The 20,739-nt window shown below is 46.1% G+C and overlaps 1 protein-coding gene across 2 annotated transcripts in view; it reads right to left on the bottom strand.

Annotated features, from left to right (window-relative positions):
- QSER1 (glutamine and serine rich 1) overlaps positions 1-20,739 on the bottom strand; it is a 185,909-nt gene that overhangs the window by 29,858 nt on the left and 135,312 nt on the right. The window contains exons 5-7 of one of the 2 annotated variants that reach the window (XM_075325598.1): positions 10,817-11,076; positions 4,723-4,839; positions 3,901-4,034 (exon numbers count right to left, since the gene is read on the bottom strand). In XM_075325598.1, coding sequence (XP_075181713.1) covers positions 3,901-4,034; positions 4,723-4,839; positions 10,817-11,076 — 511 coding nt within the window. The remainder of the gene's footprint in view (positions 1-3,900; positions 4,035-4,722; positions 4,840-10,816; positions 11,077-20,739) is intronic. The other variant, XM_075325599.1, reaches the window with a different exon arrangement.

Raw genomic sequence — 20,739 nt, 5'->3', positions numbered from 1 at the left:
CAATCAGGTGTATCCAGATTGAGAGCGGTCTCAGGATCAGAATCCTGAGCCGCTACTTCCGCCTCATTACACAGCGAGTCCTTCTGTTAGGACCCTGATGAAACCGAGGCCGCTCATAGCGAGCCCACTTAGGCTGTCTGGGACTGACGTCCGTGCAGAGCCGTGACTCTGGGATGCGTGTGACATTCCCGGAGCTGTTAGTTATTCACACTGAGGGGGGCCATGGATCAATGATTCAACAGTGCCCATATTGTGAGAGACATGTCCGGACTGCTAGGCTTCTAGTATCATAGCCATAGTCTCAGAAAAACTGTCAGTAAATACTGCAGACACCGTCCTCATCCCCTGGCCATTAGTGCATACAATGGGAGTCTATGTACCTGCCGGCCGTATAGCCGTACATGCTGTACCAGCTGTATAGAAAAACATGTGGTTCTGCACCTTTGTTTTACACAGAGAATATGCTGATAACTCCTCCGCATAATCCAGGAGGGTATATACAACGTGCGACCAAACAGTGCAATGTATATGGTACAAGCATATCTATAAGTGCACTTCTGCACTAGTGGGGTTAGCACCACAGGTGCTGCTTAACGCCTGTTACAGCGATTGTGTGACTATCAGAATGCCAGGGTCTTCCACACTTGTCTCTGTATCGTACAGAAACTGACACTAATGGCTGCCGGTGTCCTTGTAAAGAAGGAAGCCGTGGGCGTGCCTGAGAAAGTGCGGGAATCCGGACTCACAGTGCACACAGTGAGAGGGGTGGAGTATGCAAAACATACTCCAGCTCTCAGCTCTGCTCTATGCAGCGTCACGCCCCTACCCTGACTGTCAGGGCTGTGGGCGGTAACGAAGGGAGCTAGGCCCAGAAGCCGGGGACTCGAGTTAACAGCGCGGCCGCCGTAAAAGCGCGGGCCGCGCTGAAGTTCCCGGCGCACCACAAGTGCCAGCCGCGCCGCAGTTCCAGCGGCCGGCGCGACCGATTCATAGAAGTGGCCAGCGTCCCGCCCCTCTCCTGACTGGCAGGTCTGGGGGCGGGAACGAACGGAAGCAGGCCGCAAAAGCCGGGGACTCTAGTTATCAGCGCGGCCGCCGTAAAAGCGCGGGCCGCGCTGAAGTCCCCGGCGCACCACAAGTGCCAGCCGCGCCGCTGCCAGCGGCCGGCGCGACCGATTCCTGGAAGTGGCCAGCGTCCCGCCCCTCTCCTGACTGGCAGGTCTGGGGGCGGGAACGAACGGAAGCAGGCCGCAAAAGCCGGGGACTCTAGTTATCAGCGCGGCCGCCGTAAAAGCGCAGGCCGCGCTGAAGTCCCCGGCGCACTACAAGTGCCAGCCGCGCCGCAGTCCCAGCGGCCGGCGCGACCAATTCCCATAAGTGAGCCTGCTTCAGCAAAGCTGAATGAGGCCATGGCACAGGCGCCGCAGCGCTGATGTCCCCCGGCGCACTACAACACCCAGCATGCTGCGGTGTGAGCGCCAAATGCACGGGGACACAGAGTACCTTGAGGAAGCAGGGCCATGTCCCTGATGTACTCCGCTCCATCCAGCATCTTCTCCAGGGGCTGTAGATGGAGCACGGTCTCAGTGCCTGGAGACCGGTAAATCCCACTTCACCCAGAGCCCTGTAAAAAGGGATGGGGAAGGAATCAGCATGTGGGCTCCTGCCGCCGTACCCGCAATGGGTACCTCAACCTTACAAACACCTCCGACATAAGTGGGGTGAGAAGGGAGCATGCTGGGGACACTATATGTGTCCTCTTTTCTTCCATCCGACATAGTCAGCAGCTGCTGCTGACTAAAAAGTGGAGCTATGCGTGGATGTGTTGCCTCCTTCGCACAAAGCACAAAACTGGTGAGCCAGTGATCCCACTGGGGGTGTATAGCCAGAAGGGGAGGGGCCTCACACTTTTAAGTGTAATACTTTGTGTGGCCTCCAGAGGCAATAGCTATACACCCAATTGTCTGGGTCTCCCAATGGAGCGACAAAGAAATTCATATTTTGTGTTGGAAATCAAAAAGAACTCACAAAAAGTGCGTGAAGCCTGACCATATTATTTTCATACTCTACACACTGTATTCCAAATGGTGCAAATACTATTTTTCTCTGATTTTCCTAAGCTGTTGATGTGAATCAGTATTGCATTACACAAACCTCCCAATGATAATAGAATTTGTCCAAATCTAAAAAACCTCAAATGAACGCACTGTTCCAAATTATTATGCACAACAGTTTCCAAACATTTTAAAGGTTATAAAGAACTGAATGTTCACTTGTTCATGTTACAGCATTAAGAGGTCAGATTTGAAATCAAAAAGCTTTTCCAAATCGAAAACATCTCAACAGGCCAAGTTGTACGTATCATAGGACCCCTTCTTTGTTAAAACCTTCACAATTCTTGCATCCATTGAACTTGTGAGATTTTGGACAGTTTCAGCTTGAATTTCTTAGCTGGATGTCAGAATAGTCTCCCATCGTGGCTGTTTTGATGTGAGCTGCCTCCCATGCTCAGATGTTTTTGCTTGACAATATTCCTAAAGTTCTCGGTAAGCTGAGGTCAGGGGAGGCTGGTTTACACACCAAGAGTTTATTTACTTTTATGCCGATAGCAGCCAATGACTTGGAGGTATTTTTTGCAGCATGAGTTGGAGCATTTCAAGCATGGAAATGATTTTGATACTGATGGCACGGTTGTTCTTTTTGTACCATGAAAAAAGTAGTCAGCCAGAAACTCTATATCCTTTGCTGAGATTTTCACATCTTCAGGGACCTACCAACTTTAGTCCCTTGATTCAGGCCCAAAGCCTGACTCCACCACTTCCATGCTGATGTCGCAGCCTTGTTGGGACATGGTGGCTATCTCCAAACATTCACTACACCATCCATCTGGGCCATTCAAGGTTGCACGGTACTCATCAGTAAAGACTTTTAAAATTTGTTTCCATGTATGTCTGGGCCCACTCCAACTATTTCTGCTGGTGAGCACCATTAAGGGTTGGCTGAACAGTAGCTTTATGTACAACTGCAGCCTCTGGAGGATCCTACACCTTGAGGTTCAGGGGACTCCATAGACACCAGCAGCTTCATATACCTGTTTGCCGGTTTGTAATGGTATTTTAGCAGATGCTCTCCTAATCCCATGAATTTGTCTGCCAGAAACCTTCCTCATTATGCATTTATCTGCACGAACCCATCTCTGCTGTGTATCAGCCACAAATGTCTTCAAAGTATGATGATCAACGGTTAAGTTTTTGTGAAATCTCATTTTCATACCTTGTCCAAGCCATTGCACTATTTGATGCTTTTCGGCGATCCTTTTTCTTTCCCATATTGCTTGAAACCTGTGCCAGCATAATAATGTGGAAGGTCCGCCTTAAGTAGTTTTCATTACATTGGGGTCACCTGGCAAACTAAATTATCACAGTGTTTGAGATTGATTTCAGTGATCCAAAGAGCCGAGACACACTATCACCCAGGAGTTTAATTGCAAATCAAAAATATTAATCTCTATGACACCTAAATGCAATTAGCACAATAATTTGGAACACAGTACGTCAAAGTAAAAATTTGTTTTTAGCAAGCCCTATTGTTTACCCACTTCTGTACTAGGTGGCAATTCTCAAGGCCTGAAATGTCACTTTGCTTTACACATACTTCTGATTTCTTTTTTTATGTACCTCTGTACATTTACTTAAGTTTAGCACAAGGGGGGGAGGGGGTTTGATTAAAATTACAAAGTGTGAAAAAGAAGAAAAAAAAATAGATGTATAAAACCACTGATGAAACAAGGTGTATTTGGTTTCTGTATGTCCTACAAATGTTTTATAGCTACTATAAAGCGTACGTATAAAATAACATGAGACAAACACAAATGACATACAACAAAGGCAAGGCTAGTACCTGGGAATGGGAGGGGCCTTACTCTTGGGTTTTTTTGAGCAGACTCTCACATACTCCTTCTTGTTTGCGTTCTCCACAAATTTCACATATACACGCTTATATTTTGTTTTGGCATCTCCAAAGTAGCCAAGGTACTGTACAAGAGAAGAAGTCACAGAAGCGTTAGAGAGAAAAAAAAATTATCTGAGTTTCATCTAGGACAAACGGCTCCTGAAACAGAAGACACATGCTTGTCTCGATTTTGTGGATCGGTGGGACTGCATCAATCGCATATAAATAATATACACAAAGACCACAGCATTAACATTACTAATGTGTCACTTTAATGTTTCTTTACTGAAAGCAAAACAAACACACCAGCACAAAACATCAGGTTTTTGTAATTGTAACTTTCTGATGGAGAGAAAATGGTTTTGCACATATCACAATAGTGCTCGGATTTTACAGTGAATGGCTGGAGACCATAGCTTTGGAGCCGGAGCTTGACACGTGCCATTTTTGGGGGTTGATTCACTGCACAAGAACCTAGCTAGATATGTATACTTTCATGATATTTCAAGAGCACAAATTTGTGATCAAAAGTGATAAGAGCCGTGATAAATATTAGGATAGTAGAAAGGAGGGGTACAAGTAGAGTTTAACCATGTGCTTTTGATTTCTTAATGTTTGACATTTTTACTTTATAAAAAAAATTAAACTAGTTAAAAAAAAGTCACCCAAAGAACCTGCTGATGGCAGCAAGTCATCAAAATGCTCAGGATTCATAGGGAATATAGTTTGTTTTGTACATTTCCCCAGGACAAATGTGCTAAAAAATCTTACGCTGTTTGTGGCAGCAAACGCCCTCTGTCCTTCTCGAATCTCAGGGATAAACTTCTGGAGCAAGGCCTTCTGGACTTTCCAAATGGCCGGGGGTTCTTTCCCAGTATGCAATGCTTCCTTGAAGTAGAAAAGAGAAAAACAAAAGAAAGTAGATTAATATAGGTCAACAAAGTTGTCTCAGGTCAATGAGTGGCCCAAAATCAGTACTGAAATTATATAATAAATATATATAATATTATACTATACTATACTATACTATACTATACTATATTATACTATATTATATTGTCACATTCCCTGGTCACATTAAAGGGAACCAATCAGCAGGATGATCGTATATACGCTAAAGCCTTTTGAAATCCAAGAAAATAAAGTTTATTAAATTAGCTGTTTGTTGAGTGACAGCAGCAAAGGATCAGATAATATCTGGGGGGGTGTATGCAGAGTTATCCCCTCCCTCTGTTAGAATTAGAATAAGTATTATACAAACAATTCACTTTGTCTCTTGCAGGACCTGTGTGCGGTCAAACCCATGTGACCAGAAGGGGCGAGGCCTTAGCCAACAAAGCTGGATACCAGGTCACATGGGTATGATCTCACAGGTCCTGCTAGGTCGTTTGTATAATACGTAGGCTAATTCTAACAGGGGGGGATAACTATGAATCCCCCCAGATATTATCTGTTCCTTTGCTGCTGTCACTCAACAAGCTGCTGATTTTATAAACTTTACTTTCTTGGATTTCAAAACCTAAACATCCGAGCTGACCACTACAGGAATGTAGAGAATCAGTCTTATAGTGACAGTAAAGCACTGACTTTAGCTTATATACGAAAATCCTGGTGATTGGTTCCCTTTAAAAAGAACATGTCACCGTTTTTTTGGCCTATAAGCTGCGGGCCACCACCACCGGGCTCTTATATACAGCATTCTAACATGCTGTATATAAGAGCCCAGGCCGGGGGGTATAACATAAAAAAACACTTTATAATACTTACCTAATGGTCGCGCGCTAGGCCTTATGGGCGTCTCCGTTGTCTAGTGCCGGCGTCGCCTCTTTTGTCCATCTTTGTGCTCCTTCTCTAGCCGCGGTGCAGAACGGGTCCAACGTCCTACACACTCGCCGGCATTAAGGTCCTGAGCAGGCGCACTTTGATCTGCGCTGAGCAGGGCAGATCAGGGTATTGTAGTGCGCCTGTGCAGGACTGGCGAGTGTGTATGACGCAGCCGCGTCATGCACCCAGGCTTCAGAAAAAGAGGACGAAGATGGCTGAAAGAGGCGGCGCCGGCACCGGACAACGGAGACGCCCATAAGGCCTACCGCACGACCTTTAGGTAAGTATTATAAAGTGTTTTTAATGTTATACCCCCGGCCTGGACTCTTATATACAGCATGTTAGAATGCTGTATATAAGAGCCCAGTAGTGGTGGCTGCAGCTTATAGGCCAAAAAAGTGGTGACAGGTTCCCTTTAAGTCCTCTGGAGCAGGAGCTCAGCCTTTGCATGGACTCTTTAGATGGGGCTATATTTAGAAAACTTTAAAGGGGTTGTTATGTCCCGGACCATCAACGTTCCGCACATCTCAGTGTTGTTTTTTCCTGACAGTCACGTACCCTAATATCACGTGACTGCTGCACCCAATCAGCAGCCGCTAATCCATTACATATTATATGTGCAGATTTACACACTACTAACAGTTCCCTAGTGTTATTAAATGAGAGAAATAAAATTAAAATTTTGTAGTTGTGATACCTTTTAATGGCTAACTAAAATAAAATATGATGTTATCAAGCAAGCTTTCGAGACATCTCAGGTCTCTTCCTCAGGCATGGTATGACATTTTGTTATACCATGCCTGAGGAAGAGACCTGAGATGTCTCGAAAGCTTGCTTTATAACATCATATTTTATTTTAGTTAGCCATTAAAAGGTATCACAACTACAAAAATTTTAATTTTGGTTCTCTCACTGAGAGCAATCAATCATTTTTCAACTGGCTAACACGGTACCAAAACCTTTTTCTTTTAACTAGTGTTATTATTCACTCTTACTTGATGTACACCAAATCAGCATTAGTGAGATTTTTAATTATCATAAACCTTACTAAGAGCTTTACCCCCTTTTTGGGGTATCTGAATTTGAAATATTCTTTTGAATGTATCATTAATAGTGATACAATAAATAATGCAATGTACCTCCCCTGTAAATTAGTTGTTTTTTTTTGTTTGTTTGTTTTTGTTAAGCCAGAGGTTTTGGGATTTTATAGGTTTTTAACCCCTTCACGACCGCGGGCAGTAAAATTACGTCTCATTTTAACGTGACTTAACGACCAGGGACGTAATTTTACGGCCTAAACTTCATTTGATTGCCGTGGCCATAGCAATGGCTTTCAAATGATGTCCCCTGCTGTTTCTTACAGCAGTGGACCTTTTGCTTCACCCCAGGGGGGGTGGCATCGCAACCCCCCATCGACGATCGTTGTGATTGGCTGTTCAAATCTGAACCGCCAACCACAACATTCGCACTGATTTCGGCAAAAATAATGCCCGAATTAGTGCGATACTATGAGATCCTGCTATGATATGCCGTAGAAGGTACAGCAGATCATAGGTGGATCTCAAACATGCCGCCCCCAGCCCCTGCAGCCCTGACTGGAGCGATCGTGCTATGACGCGCAATCGCTCCAATCAGTGTGCAGTGGGGCGGTCTGATCTGCAGGTGGCCGCCCTCCCCAGGCCTGTGCTGGTCTGGGGAGCCTGCCCCAACATGTCTGCAGCGTGGAGTGGCTGGTACTTGTGGTACCACGCCACCGCTGCCGCCGCTTTTGTCACCACTTCTGCGCCTGCTCCACGTGAGTATTCCACTCCCGTTATGGCCCCTGCGCGCTCCCATTATGGCCCCTGCGCGCTCCCATTATGGCCCCTGCCCGTGCCCCCCGCGGTCTGCCCCCCCACGCCCCGATCTGCCCCCCGACATCCCGATCTGCTCCCCCTGCGATCTGCCTGCCTCCTCTGTCATCTCTATTCTGCTTCCTTCCTTCTTTCTTTGCTTCTCCGGTATCCCCCTCTGCTCTCCCGCGCCCCCCTCTGCTCTCCCCCTCCCCTTGACGTCCACTTACCTGCCTTCACCGGGTCGTCCGATTTCTTCACTGGCCCGATCACATCTGCCTCCATCTCTGGGTCCTTCCTGGGTCTTCTGCTGATCTGTCCAACGTCCTGCCTGCTGCTCCTGTACAGATGTCTATCTCGCTTGCCTTCTGTTCCTCCAGCTACTCCTCTGGGTACTGTGAGTATAACTTTTTTTTTTCTCCCTGTATCCTGTCCATTTTTACACCTCATCTGTCCGTGCGTCCCGCCGAGCACTGATCACGGATGCAGATAACGGATCTGCATCCCTGGTCAATTTTTGGCGTGACTTTTTTTCCGTATCCCCAACGCGTTTTGTATCGCGTCTGTCCGTGCGTCCCGCCAATCGCTGATCAGGGATGCAGATAACGGATCTGCATCCCTGCTCAATTTTTGGCGTGACTTTTTTCCGTATCCCCGACGCTTTTTGTATCGCATCTGTCCGTGCGTCCCGCCGAGCACTGATCAGGGATGCAGATAACGGATCGGCATCCCTGCTCAATTTTTGGCGTAACTTTTTCTTTTTTTCCGTATCACCGACGCTTTTTGTATCTCATCCGAATGTGCGTCCTGCAGCGGTCGATCAGTGCACCGCGTCTGTGCATTTGAAAAGTCAAATGGCGTTCCTTCTCTTCTGAGCCCCACCATACGCCCAAACAATTTATTTCCACCACATATGAGGTATCTGTGTACTCAGGAAAAATTGCACGATACGTTTTATGGTGCAGTTTTTCCTGATACCGTTGTAAAAAAAAAAAAAAAAAAAAAAAAAGCTACCTGGTTGATGCAAAAATTTTGTGGTAAAAAAAAAATAATAAAAAAAAAAATTTCACGGTTCAACGTTATCAACTTCTGTGGAGCCCCTGGGGGTGCAAGGGGCTCACCAAACATCTAGATAATTTCCTTGAGGGGATGGGGTCACTTGTGAGGGAGCTCCACTGTTTAGGCACCATAGGGGGTCTTCAAACATGACATGGCGTCCGCTAATGATTCCAACCAATTTTGCTGTCAAATGGTGCGCTTTCTCTTCTGAGCCCTGCCATGCGCCCAAACAATTACTTTCCACCACATATGAGATATCGTCGTACTCAGGAGAAATTGCACAATACGTTTTATGGTACATTTTTTCCTGATACCCTTGTGAAAAAAAAAGCTACGTGGTTCAAGTAACAGTTTTGTGGTGAAAAAAAAAAAATTGTATTCATGGCTCAACATTATCAACTTGTGTGGAGCCCCTTGGGGCTCACTAAACATCTAGATAAATTCCTTGAGGGGTCTAGTTTCCAAAATGGGGTCACTTGTGGGGGAGCTCCATTGTTTAGGCACCTCAGGGGGTCTCCAAATGCAATATTACGTCAGCTAATGATTCCAACCAATTTTGCTGTCAAATGGTGCTCTTTCTCTTCTGAGCCCCGCCATGCACCCAAACAATTACTTTCCACCACATATGAGGTATCGTCGTACTCAGGAAAAAATGCACTATAAATTTCATGGTGCATTTTTTACTGATACCCTTGTGAAAAAAAGCTACCTAGTTGAAGCAACAGTTTAGTGATAACAATTTTATTTTTTTCTTTTCACGGCTCAACATTATAAACTTCTGTGAAGCCCCCAGGTGTTCAAAGTGCCCACCAAACACCTAGAAAAATTATGAGGGCTCTAGTTTCCAAAATGAGGTCACTTTTGGGGGAGCTCCATTGTTTAGGTACCTCATGGGGTCTTCAAACCCGACATGGCGTCCGCTAATGAGTGCAGCTTATTTTGCACTCAAAAATTCAAATAGCGCTCTTTGCCTTCTGAGTCCTCTCGTGTGCCCAAACATTTGATTTCCACCACATATGAGGTATCTGCGTACTCAGGAGAAAATGCACAATATATTTTATGGTGCATTTTTTACTGATACCCTTGTGAAAAAAAGCTACCTAGTTGAAGCAACAGTTTTGTGCTAAAAAAATTTTTTTTCTTTTCACGGCTCAACGTTATAAACTTCTGTGAAGCCCCCAGAGGTTCAAAGTGCACATCAAACATCTAGAAAAATTATTTGAGGGCTCTAGTTTCCAAAATGGGGTCACTTCTGGGGTAGCTCAATTGTTTAGGCACCTCAGGGGGTCTTCAAACCCGACATGTCGTCTGCTAATGAGTGCAGCTAATTTTGTGTTCAAAAATTCAAATGGCGCTCCTTCCCTTTCGAACTCTGCCGTACGCCCAAACAATTGATTTTTACCACATATGGGGTATCAGCGTACTCAGGAGAAAATGCACAATAAATTGTAGGGTGCACTTTCTCTTTTCTCCCTTGTGAAAATTTAAAATTTTATGGCTAAAGTAACATTTTTGTGTTAAAAAGTAAAATTTTCATTTTTTCCTTCCACATTGCTTTGTTTGCTGTGAAGCACCTAAAGGGTTAATAAACTTCTTGGATATGGTTTTGAGCAGAGTGAGGGGTGCAGATTTTAGAATGGGGTCACTTTTGGGTATTTTCTGTCACCTCGGCCTCTCAAAGTCACCTCAAATTGATGTGGTCCCTAAAAAAAAATTTCTTTGTAAATTTTGTTGGAAAAATGAGAAATTGCTGATTAACTTTGACCCCTTCTAACTTTCTAACGAAAAAAAAATTTGTTTCGAAAATTGCGCTGATGTAAAGTAGACATGTGGGAAATGTTATTTAGTAACTATTTTGTGTGACATATTTCTCAGATTTATAGGCATAAATTTTCAAAATTTGAAAATTGCGAAATTTTCAAAATTTTTGCAAAATTTCCTAAATTTTCACAAATAAACGCAAAAAATATCAGCCTAAATTTACCACTGACATGAAGTACAATATGTCACGAAAAAACAATCTCAGGATCGCCAGGATCCGTTGAAGCGTTCCAGAGTTATAACCTGTCAAAGTCACACTGGTCAGAATTGCAAAAAATGGCCCGGTCATTAAGATTTTTAGTGGCCGGGGGTGAAGGGGTTAAACTTACTTTCAGCAATTCTATGTCTTCAATCTTCACCACAAATTCATCACGCTCCCGGTAAATGCCCTCTCCACCACTTTCCGTGCCTTCGTCATCAGTGCAACCTTCGATTGCAATGCATTCTTGCGACTTGGCTAGCAGCTCGGCTGGAGTGGACTCACTTTGGGTGCTCTTCGGTGCCTCAACCACTTTCAACTTCTCCTGAGTGGTCTTTGGGGAAGAAACTGGAGGAGATTCCTGCTTTCCTGAAGTTGCTGCCTTTTCTGCTGCTCATAAGGAGGAAAAAGCAAGAAAACATTAAAGGGAAGGTGTCGTGGAAAAAAAAAAAAATTCAATAACTGAAAAAAAGTAAAGTATTAATGTTTTGTATTTGTTTTTAATTGAGCAAAATATAAAAAAATAATTTCAAACATTTGACATTCTCCACTCTTAAACACCAGGGGGAGCAACTGTTGAAATCTTAGTGTACAACTAGCTCACATTACAACTGCAGTAAAAGTGGGCAGACACTGCTCTGTGGGTGATGTCACACCTCCCCTTCCGTTCTGGGTGTTTCCAAAAGGATAAGAGAAAATGAAGTTTAGGGACACAGTGCAGAGCCATTTTGTTAGTGACCGCATAGTGATCCTAATATGTCTTAAGTGTCACCAAGGACAGCTGCCTAGTGCTCCACTGTATACTGTGCCCAATATACTCTGCCACCATATTTCTGTGCTCCCATATATCTAACCCCCGAGTGCTGAGAGGAGGAACTGCAGAGACACCAGGCTGACAAAAGAAGATGCCGGCCGGGATCGGAGATCCGAGGTGACATGCAGGGAGGAGGGGTGATCTGCAGCCTAAGGCCTAAGTCACACGGCATGAAAATCGGAGCTAGTGGAATGCGATAAAACATCACATTCCACTCGGACCAATCTTAACCTATGTGCCAGCACCCATGAGTGATTATTTTCTCAGCCCTAATCGCTCATACAGTTGCAGCATACTGCGGGTGCAATGCGATCCTTGTTTCTCTCGCACCCATTCAAGTCTATGGAGCAAGAGAAAAATCGCACTGCACTCACATTACACTGGTGTAATCCCGCCTGCCCCTCCTCAGCGCCGGCCCACCCCCTACAGCTGTGGTCTGATCGCATGAACGGACCTCAGTCGCAATGACACTCACATGACACTCAGCTCAAGCTGCCAGCGTGAGCAGAATGACATGCGAGGATCGCAGTAGTCCCCGTGTGGCCCTGGACTAAGCCCGGCACTGCACTACAGATGTCACGCCGCGATCACCGCTCCCATCTGCATGCACTCACCTCAGGCCTTCGCCCCCAGCAGCCTCTGCTGTCAGCGATCAGAGCACAGAACAGTGAGGAGCTCAGAGGTGAGTACATGATACGGCTGGCAGATCACAGCCTGACATCTCCTGTCAGCCTGGTGTCTCTCAGAAGCTTTTCCTGGCAACGCACAGAGCTCTGACAGGAGCATCTGCCGAGAGCAGAGCTCCGAGGTGAGTACATGCTGCGGCGAACGGTGATCACAGCCTGCCATCTATAATACAATACCAGGCTCTCACTGCAGATCGCCACTCACCGCTATGCTCAGGGGGAGAGTGGAATGCACAGTATATACCAGTCATGGTGAACCTTTTACAGGCCGAGTGCCCAAACTGTAGCCCTAAACCCAATTTTTTTTTCGAAGTGCCAACCAATCCTATTATGTAAATAATTGATTTTAATTTTACCTTTGCAGTCTTCTCTTCTCTTCAGCAGGGAGCATCACGCGCATGCATGCTTACCACACATGGAAGCTGAGCCCTTTCCAGACACAGCAGTTGGATTGATCTTTCTGGAAAAAATTGCAGCATATTAGACAGAGATTTTAGCCTGGAATGCAATCAGATTTCACCCTGTAATCCACATCTACATTTCAAAGTCTGAACATCTTGAAATCCCATAAAAGACGTACGAGTTGCTCCCCTCCCCTTTCATTGTTGAGTTATGTCCCCCTTCCTGGGTCACTTCTTGGTAAACATGTCCCCCATCCTGATCTATATTTCCTACATTCTGGTATATTTGTCCCCAACATGGCCCCATCCTGGTAAATATACCTCATCCTGGTAAATGTCCCTTATTCTGGCATGTTCCCCCATGCTGTTAAATGTACCCCATCCTGACATATTGCCCATCCTTGTAAATGTTCCCCCATCCCGGCATTTACCCCATCCAGGTAAATGTACCCCCATCCAGGTAAATGTCCCCCTTCCTAGCATGTTCCCCTTCCTGGTAAATATTCCCCTTCCTGGTAAATGTACCCTATCCTGGCATGCATGTTTCGCCCATCCTGGCATGCATGTTTCGCCCATCCTGGCATGCATGTTTCGCCCATCCTGGCATGTATGTTTCGCCCATCCTGGCATGCATGTTTCGCACATCCTGGCATGCATGTTTCGCCCATCCTGGCATGCATGTTTCGCCCATCCTGGCATGCATGTTTCGCCCATCCTGGCATGCATGTTTCGCCCATCCTGGCATGCATGTTTCCTCCATCCTGGCATGCATGTTTCCTCCATCCTGGCATGCATGTTTCCTCCATCCTGGCATGCATGTTTCCTCCATCCTGGCATGCATGTTTCCTCCATCCTGGCATGCATGTTTCCTCCATCCTGGCATGCATGTCATCCCCCCCCATGCTGGCATGTGTGTTTCTCCCCCACCCCATGCTGGCATGTGCGTTCTCCCTCCCCCACCCCATGCTGGCATGTGCGTTCTCCCTCCCCCACCCCATGCTGGCATGTGCGTTCTCCCTCCCCCACCCCATGCTGGCATGTGCGTTCTCCCTCCCCCACCCCATGCTGGCATGTGCGTTCTCCCTCCCCCACCCCATGCTGGCATGTGCGTTCTCCCTTCCCCACCCCATGCTGGCATGTGTGTTCTCCCTCCCCCACCCCATGCTGGCATGTGTGTTCGCCCTCCCCCACTCCATGCTGGCATGTGTGTTCGCCCTCCCCCACCCCATGCTGGCGCTGGCACTGCCCCCCCCTTGGCACAGCCGCACACGAGTTATAAAAAAAAAAAAAAAAGGCAACACACAACTTACCTTCCTGCACACGCTCCCCCGCTGCGCGCCGCTGGGTCCTCAGTTCCCACGCGGCCAGAAGACCTCATTACGCCGGCGCCGCTCGCTGACGCTCCTCCGTCTCCTAGGCAACACACCTGCAGCCTGGGGAGGAGTGTCAGAGCGAGGAGAAATGTCTCCTCCGCTCCAACACAGCTTTGATCTGCCGGCGCGACTGCACCAGCAGATCAAAGCGGCAGGATCAGGCGACAGCACGCGTGCCAGCAGAATGGGCTCTGCATGCCCCTGGTGGCACGCGTGCCATAGGTTTGCCATCACTGGTATATACACTCTGAGCTCCACAAAGATGGCGTCGATCTCCTCCCTGAGCTGTGATCTGGTACACAAACTGATAACGATGGGGCACAATTTAATCCTTTCGCTACCAAGGGTTTCATAACACGTTGCACTTCTAGTACTCAGGTCAATTTTCCCATTTTTGATAGATAAAAACAAAACCTGAATTAATACATTTTCTGAAAATAGACATCACCAAAGTCAAAAGGTCACTCAGCAGTTTATACACCAGGGGTCTTAAAAAGGCAGCTCAGAGGAGCAATTTATGTCCCACGCCAGAGATCAACAATAATAATAATGGGCAATCTGGGCTAGAGCCTGGGGCCCATGGCCAGACAACCCTCTCAGTCCTTTTGGGTACCTTTGGCAGCACCGGCAGGGAGCAATCTTACTGTTCTACTGTCGGCAACAGCAAGTGGCACCGCAGCTGGAGGAAGCCACTCAGTAACTATGCCATCACTGTGCCACCCACGTCATTTATCACACACCCAGCCAGGAGAAGCCTACACCAATGAGGGAGGCGCCACGAAGAATTGTCTGAAGAGCTAATAGTTTAAAGGGGTGTTTTAAAAAAATAAAGTGGGTAAAGAGAGCACAATGGGGGTGGGAGAGGAGACATGTTATTGCAATGAACTGGAGGGGGTGAGGGAGAGGATATGTAATTGTAAAATAAAATGGGGTGGGTGGTGGGGAGGAGGTACAGGACAGGAACTTGTAATGAATTGGCTGTGAAAGACAGTAGTTTACTTACATGATCAGGGATGGTGGCTAATTAGTTACCGTATTTTTTGGACTATAAGACGCACCCTGGTTTTAGAGAAGGAAAATAGGAAAATTAAATTTTAAGCAAAAAATGTAGTCATGACACACTGTTATGGGGAGAGGATCTGCTGCTGACACTGCTATGGGGTAATGTCCCCAAATTCTCTACTAAAGGTACCCCATATATATATATATATATATACCCCCATCCTGGTATAGCCCCCATCCTGTTTTATACTGCCATCCTGGGTAAGTGCTCCCATCCTGCTATATACCCCATCCTGGCATATGGCCACATCCTGCTAAATAACCCATCCTGGTATACGGCCTTATCCTGCTATATACCCCCATCCTGGCATATGGCCGCATCCTGCTATATACCCCCATTCTGGTATAAAGCCCCATCCTGGCATATGGCCGCATCCTGCTATATACCCCCATCCTGGCATATGGCCGCATCCTGGTATATACCCTCATCCTGGCATATGGCCGCATCCTGCTATATACCCCATCCTGGCATTTTGCTATGTACCCCATCCTGGCATATGGCCACATCCTGCTATATACACCATCCTGGTATATGGCCGCATCCTGCTATATACCCCCATCCTGGCATATGGCCACATCCTGGTATATACCCCCATCCTGGCATATGGCTGCATCATGCTATATATCCCATCCTGGTATATGCCCTCATCCTGCTATATACACCAATCCTGCAATATACCCAAATCCTGTGGCACACAAGAAAAAAAATAAAACGTTCATACTCGCCTTTCCTCGCTCCACGCAGCATCGCTCCTCCTCCAGTCTGTGCCAGCAGCAGCGCCGCTGACCTGTGTGGAGCCGGCCACAATCCATGCAGCATCGCTCGTCCTCCTGTCTGTGCCGGCCGCAGCTGTGTGGACCTGTGCGCACAGCGATGACTTAATCTCTGTGCGCACTGCTAGTCTCCACACACAGCCGCGACTGGCAGACAGGATGACATTGCGATGCTACAGGGATCGTGGCCGGTAAGTAAACTGATTCATTGCACCCTGCGCTGATGATGATGCGCGGGGAGTAGTGAATACAGCTGCACATGATCACTCCAGGCTGTAGTTGCCAGGTATGATCATGCAGGCCGGCTGTTTAGTATGCGCACATCCCTCGCCCATTATCCCTCCCACCTGTCAGCGCCGGGTTCAGTGCTGAGATGGACGGGATGATGGGCGTGCATATTAAATGAGCGGGCCCACGTGGTCACGGCAGGCGCTGCTGCAGCCTGCTCATGCCTCCGATTACCCTCGCCACCGCAGCACCCTCATTCCCTACAGCCATGCCCTACATTCAGACTAAGACGCACCCCAAAGTGCGTCTTATAGTCCGAAAAATACGGTAACACCATGATGACTCATCAATTTAGATTTCAAATGGTGGGGTACACAGTGGCAGTGTGGAGGGGACTTCTTTTTTCCACGGTCAAAGTTGCCGTGAAGCCCCAGATAAATTTAACAAAGTGGCCCACACCATAACTGCATTTTTCAAGTGTCCCTGGATGCCATTTTAGTTTGAGACCCCTTTTATCATACAGCCAACTATATGCAATTTTGCTTTGGTGATTTTTTTTCTAAAGAATAAAATGCAAAAAAATTGATAATAGTGGTTAACCGAAAATTAAATACAATACACCTCTTTAAATTAAAACGTGTAACATGTGCAGTGTCCATACAAAACACCTAGGCCTGTGTGTACATTTTAAATGTTTTTATAAAATCATCAAATTTGGGAAACTGAAAATCTGGTTCAATGCTTAAAATTGAAACCTGGCATATACTTATAGTGCCAAGAGTGTTTAAAGCGAACCTGTCAGGTCCAATATGCACCCAGTACCACGAGCAGTTCTGGGTGCATATTGTTAATCCCTGCCTAACCGTCCCTGTATACACTAGCATAGATAAAGAGATCTTTAAGTATTTCTAAAGATCTTTTACCGAATGCTAATGAGCGAGGGGACTAGTCCCCTGGGCGTTAGTTCCCCTGGCTAGTCGCCTCAATTAGCATGTTAGTACGCCCCTGTGGACGTGCTAACATTCTAATGAATGCGCAGCGTCGGAGAATGTTCTCACTCACCACTTCGCTGCCATCGCATCCAACGCAGGATTGTGGCTCAGTGAGCATGACCCCGGAGTTTGGGTCATGCGCACTACTTCAGTTTGAAGCCAGGACACGTACACCCGGCTTCATAGTGCGCATGACGGAAACTCCGGGGTCATGCGCACTGAGCCGAAATCCAGTGTCGGGTGGTGATGGCAGCGGAGAGGTGAGTGAGCTCATGCTCTGATGCTGCACATTCATTAGTATATTAGCACACCCACAGGGGCATACTAACTTGCTAATGGAGAAGACTAGCCAGGGAACTAACGTCCAGGGGACTAGACGCTGGCATCATTAGCATAAGGTAAAAGATGTTTAGAAATACTTTTCTAAAGATCTTTATCTATGCTAGTGTATACAGGGACGGTTAGGCAGGGAATAGCAATATGCACCCAGAACTGCTCGTGGCTCTGGGTGCATATTTTACTTGACAGGTTTCCCTTTAATTCATAACACATTGTACTTTACATTATGAGTAAACTTGAGTTGACACATTTTACATTTATTAAACGCATAAAAAGGCAGTTTTCAAACGGTGTTTACTCATAAGTCATCCCACACAACATATTTATTAATATTTAGTTTACGTTAGCTTTATATTGACATCATTTGTTACATGGGCATTATATCTTTTGAGGACATTAGAAAGATAAGTTTAGCAGCAATTTTTTAAATTTTCAATGGACTTTCAGAAACCTTTTTTTAGGAGGTCAAATAAGTGATCAAGTGCCATTGAGGGTCTCAATATTAAATTCGCCACATTGCACTATTTTAATATGCACATAACCTCTTAAGAAGCAAAGAGGAGATGAACTTTAGAGTTACCACAATCCTAACAGTCAATATCAAGCTTTACCACATGACTCAGATAAGAGATGGAGATTCTGGTTTGGCTTCTTATCTGAAGTCAAATGGCAAGGCTTGTTAAAGGGTTGACATTGACATTTAGGATTTGCTACACTTAATAGGTGGCACTTGAGAACAAGTGCTCTTCCTCACTGAAGCAGATATATTCATATTTAATTTCCAAAAGAAGCATTGTATGGCCTATAAGCCGCCTTACACCAACTTGGCGCACTATACAAGGAGAAACGTTCCTCCTTAGACTTTTTTTTTTTTTTTAAAAAAGTACCACTTAAATAGTATTTAAAATACTTAAAGTTCAAACATTTCAGCTGCTCCAGATGATTTAACACAAAATGGAATACATAAATGAGATTATTTTTTTCCCATTAAAATGTAGATTTAGCCTCACATTTTACGTTTTCAAAAGGAGTAATAGGAAGCAAATACCCAACTAAGTTTTATGCAATTTCTCCAGAGTACCGCAATACCCTAAACGTGTTTGTACAATATTGTTTGGGCACATTGCAGGGCTCACAAGGAAAGAATTGCCATTTGGAGCTCAAATTTTAGTGGAATGACTTCCTGTAGCCACTTTGCCTTTGCAGAGCCCCCAAGTTGTTGTTGTTAGTACATTAGATTGCAGACATGATCCCATTTTTAAGCAATTTATAAGCCCTAAAGTGTCTCTAATAGTGCGGAGCGGGCCCGGACTGTAAATGTTCGGATCCGCGCGGTTTCAGCACTATTTCCGGGCCCGAACCGGGCGCGGGATTCCGGCTGCACGATCCGGAACCGGCAATTATTAAAAATTAAAAAAAAAAAACCAATAAATAAATGAGCGTTTCATACTTACAGAGACTCTGTCATGGCGGCACACTTCTTCCGGGTCACGCGTTCACTTCCTGTGCTGTGCACGCAATCACACAGCTTTGTGTGTTTTCCCCTCCCACCGGCCATCCTCTCAGCTGTGATTGGTTCCTGGCTGACGCGCCCCCAGCCTGTGACAGCTCTGCCATGCAGTCATCGCTTATCGCGGTCAGTACTACGCTGCACTCAGAGCGGGCAGCTGTGCTCTATGGCTGCTCGCCGTGACATGTAGCAGAGCTGGATGTGTCTCCGCTGGATCTCGTGTTGATTATGCCGGAGCTGGAGGGCTGTGTTGGGGTAATAAAGTGGTGAAGGAGGAGGCTGCGTTTGTACTTTATTCTAAATAAAGGATTTCTCTGTGTCTTGTTTATTTACTGTAATTTACAGGCTTGTGATGCGGGTATCTCACAGACGCCCATGTGATCACAAACCTGGGGTTTAGTAACAGCCGTGCGCTGTTATTAACCCCTGCTATTACCTTGATTGCCACTGCACCAGGGCAATCAAGATGAGCCAATATCGCCCCGGAATGGTCACATCTAACAGATGCGGCTATACTGGGCGGCTGCGGGCTGAGGATATACCAGCCCCCAGCCGGCGTTATGGCTGAGAATGAAAATTAGGGGGGACCGCACGTCGTTTTTTTTTTTTAATTATTTATTTAAAATAAAAAAAACAAAAAAAAAAAACCGAAACGCATGCGGTTTATCTTAGGCAGCAGTCACAGCGTGGGACTCCCACAAGTGTGACATTGCAGCACAGCCGCACACGCTTCTGACAGGAGCGTGCATGTGTTTCTAGGTACATGCACGCTCATGTTCAGACAGCGGCGGGCTGTGCCGGGTGATGTCAGACCCGCACGAGTCTGACAGCCGCATCACCGGCATAGCTGCACACTTCTGACAGGAGCGTGCATGTGTGTGCAATTTTATTCCACATCTGCATCTCCTGGCAAAAACCAGCAGTATGAAAACCATTTCATTACCGTTTTCTGCCAGGAGATGCAAATTTGTTGGTGAAGTAATACACCAAAATCCTGCACTAAATTTGCACCTCCTGGCACAAGACCGCACAAAAACAGCGTCTAAACATTTGTTTCTTTTTAATTTGTGGACCAAGGGATGTAAATTATGTGATTATTGCATTTTTACACCATATTCCGGCACCTAATCTACACCTCCTGGTAAAAATAACCGCGACAAGAACCGCCGCAAAAGAAATTGCGTCAAAACACCTCGGAGGTCTAGATTGGATGCAGGAATATGGTGTAAAAATCTCAGCATCAAATTTGCATCCCTTGGTCCCCGAAAAAAAAAAAAAATAATTCTGCCACAGGTGGAAATTTGGTGCTGAAAGCTGGTGCAGACGATTTCAGCACCAAATGTGAAAATCAGAAAAATAACCGCGGCAAAAAATTGCTTCAAAACACCACGTTTTTTTTGCCAGGAGGTGTAGATTGGATGCAGGAATTTGGTATGAAAATTTCAGCACAAAACTTGCATCTCTTCGCCACAAAAACTGTGATTTTTCTGCTAGGAGATGCATGTCTGTGAACTCAGTGACCTCCGCCTGAGCTTAGATAACCTGCGATCACAGATGAAGGACCGTGGGAACCTTCAGCTGTGACCGCAAGTGACCTGAGTGATGTCACCGCTCAATACGCAGCTCATTCATTCTCTGGAGCTCACAGAGAGCGGTCGGTCGTGCCGCTCTCTGTGATATTCAGATGTAGCAGAGCTGAAACGGCGTGGGACGTCCTATGGATTACGTCAGAGCTGCAGGGTTTGTTTGGGGTTAATAAAGAGGTGTAGCAGGTGGTGTTTTGTATTTTATTCAAAATAAAGGATTGTTCTCTGTGTCTGTGTTTATTTACGGTCACTTACAGGTTTGTGTGATGCAGGTATCTGATAGACGCC

The sequence above is a fragment of the Anomaloglossus baeobatrachus genome, chromosome 10 (genome assembly GCF_048569485.1).
Source record: "Anomaloglossus baeobatrachus isolate aAnoBae1 chromosome 10, aAnoBae1.hap1, whole genome shotgun sequence".
Classification (NCBI taxonomy): Eukaryota; Metazoa; Chordata; class Amphibia; order Anura; family Aromobatidae; genus Anomaloglossus; species Anomaloglossus baeobatrachus.
This window is presented reverse-complemented; position numbering and strand designations above follow the sequence as displayed.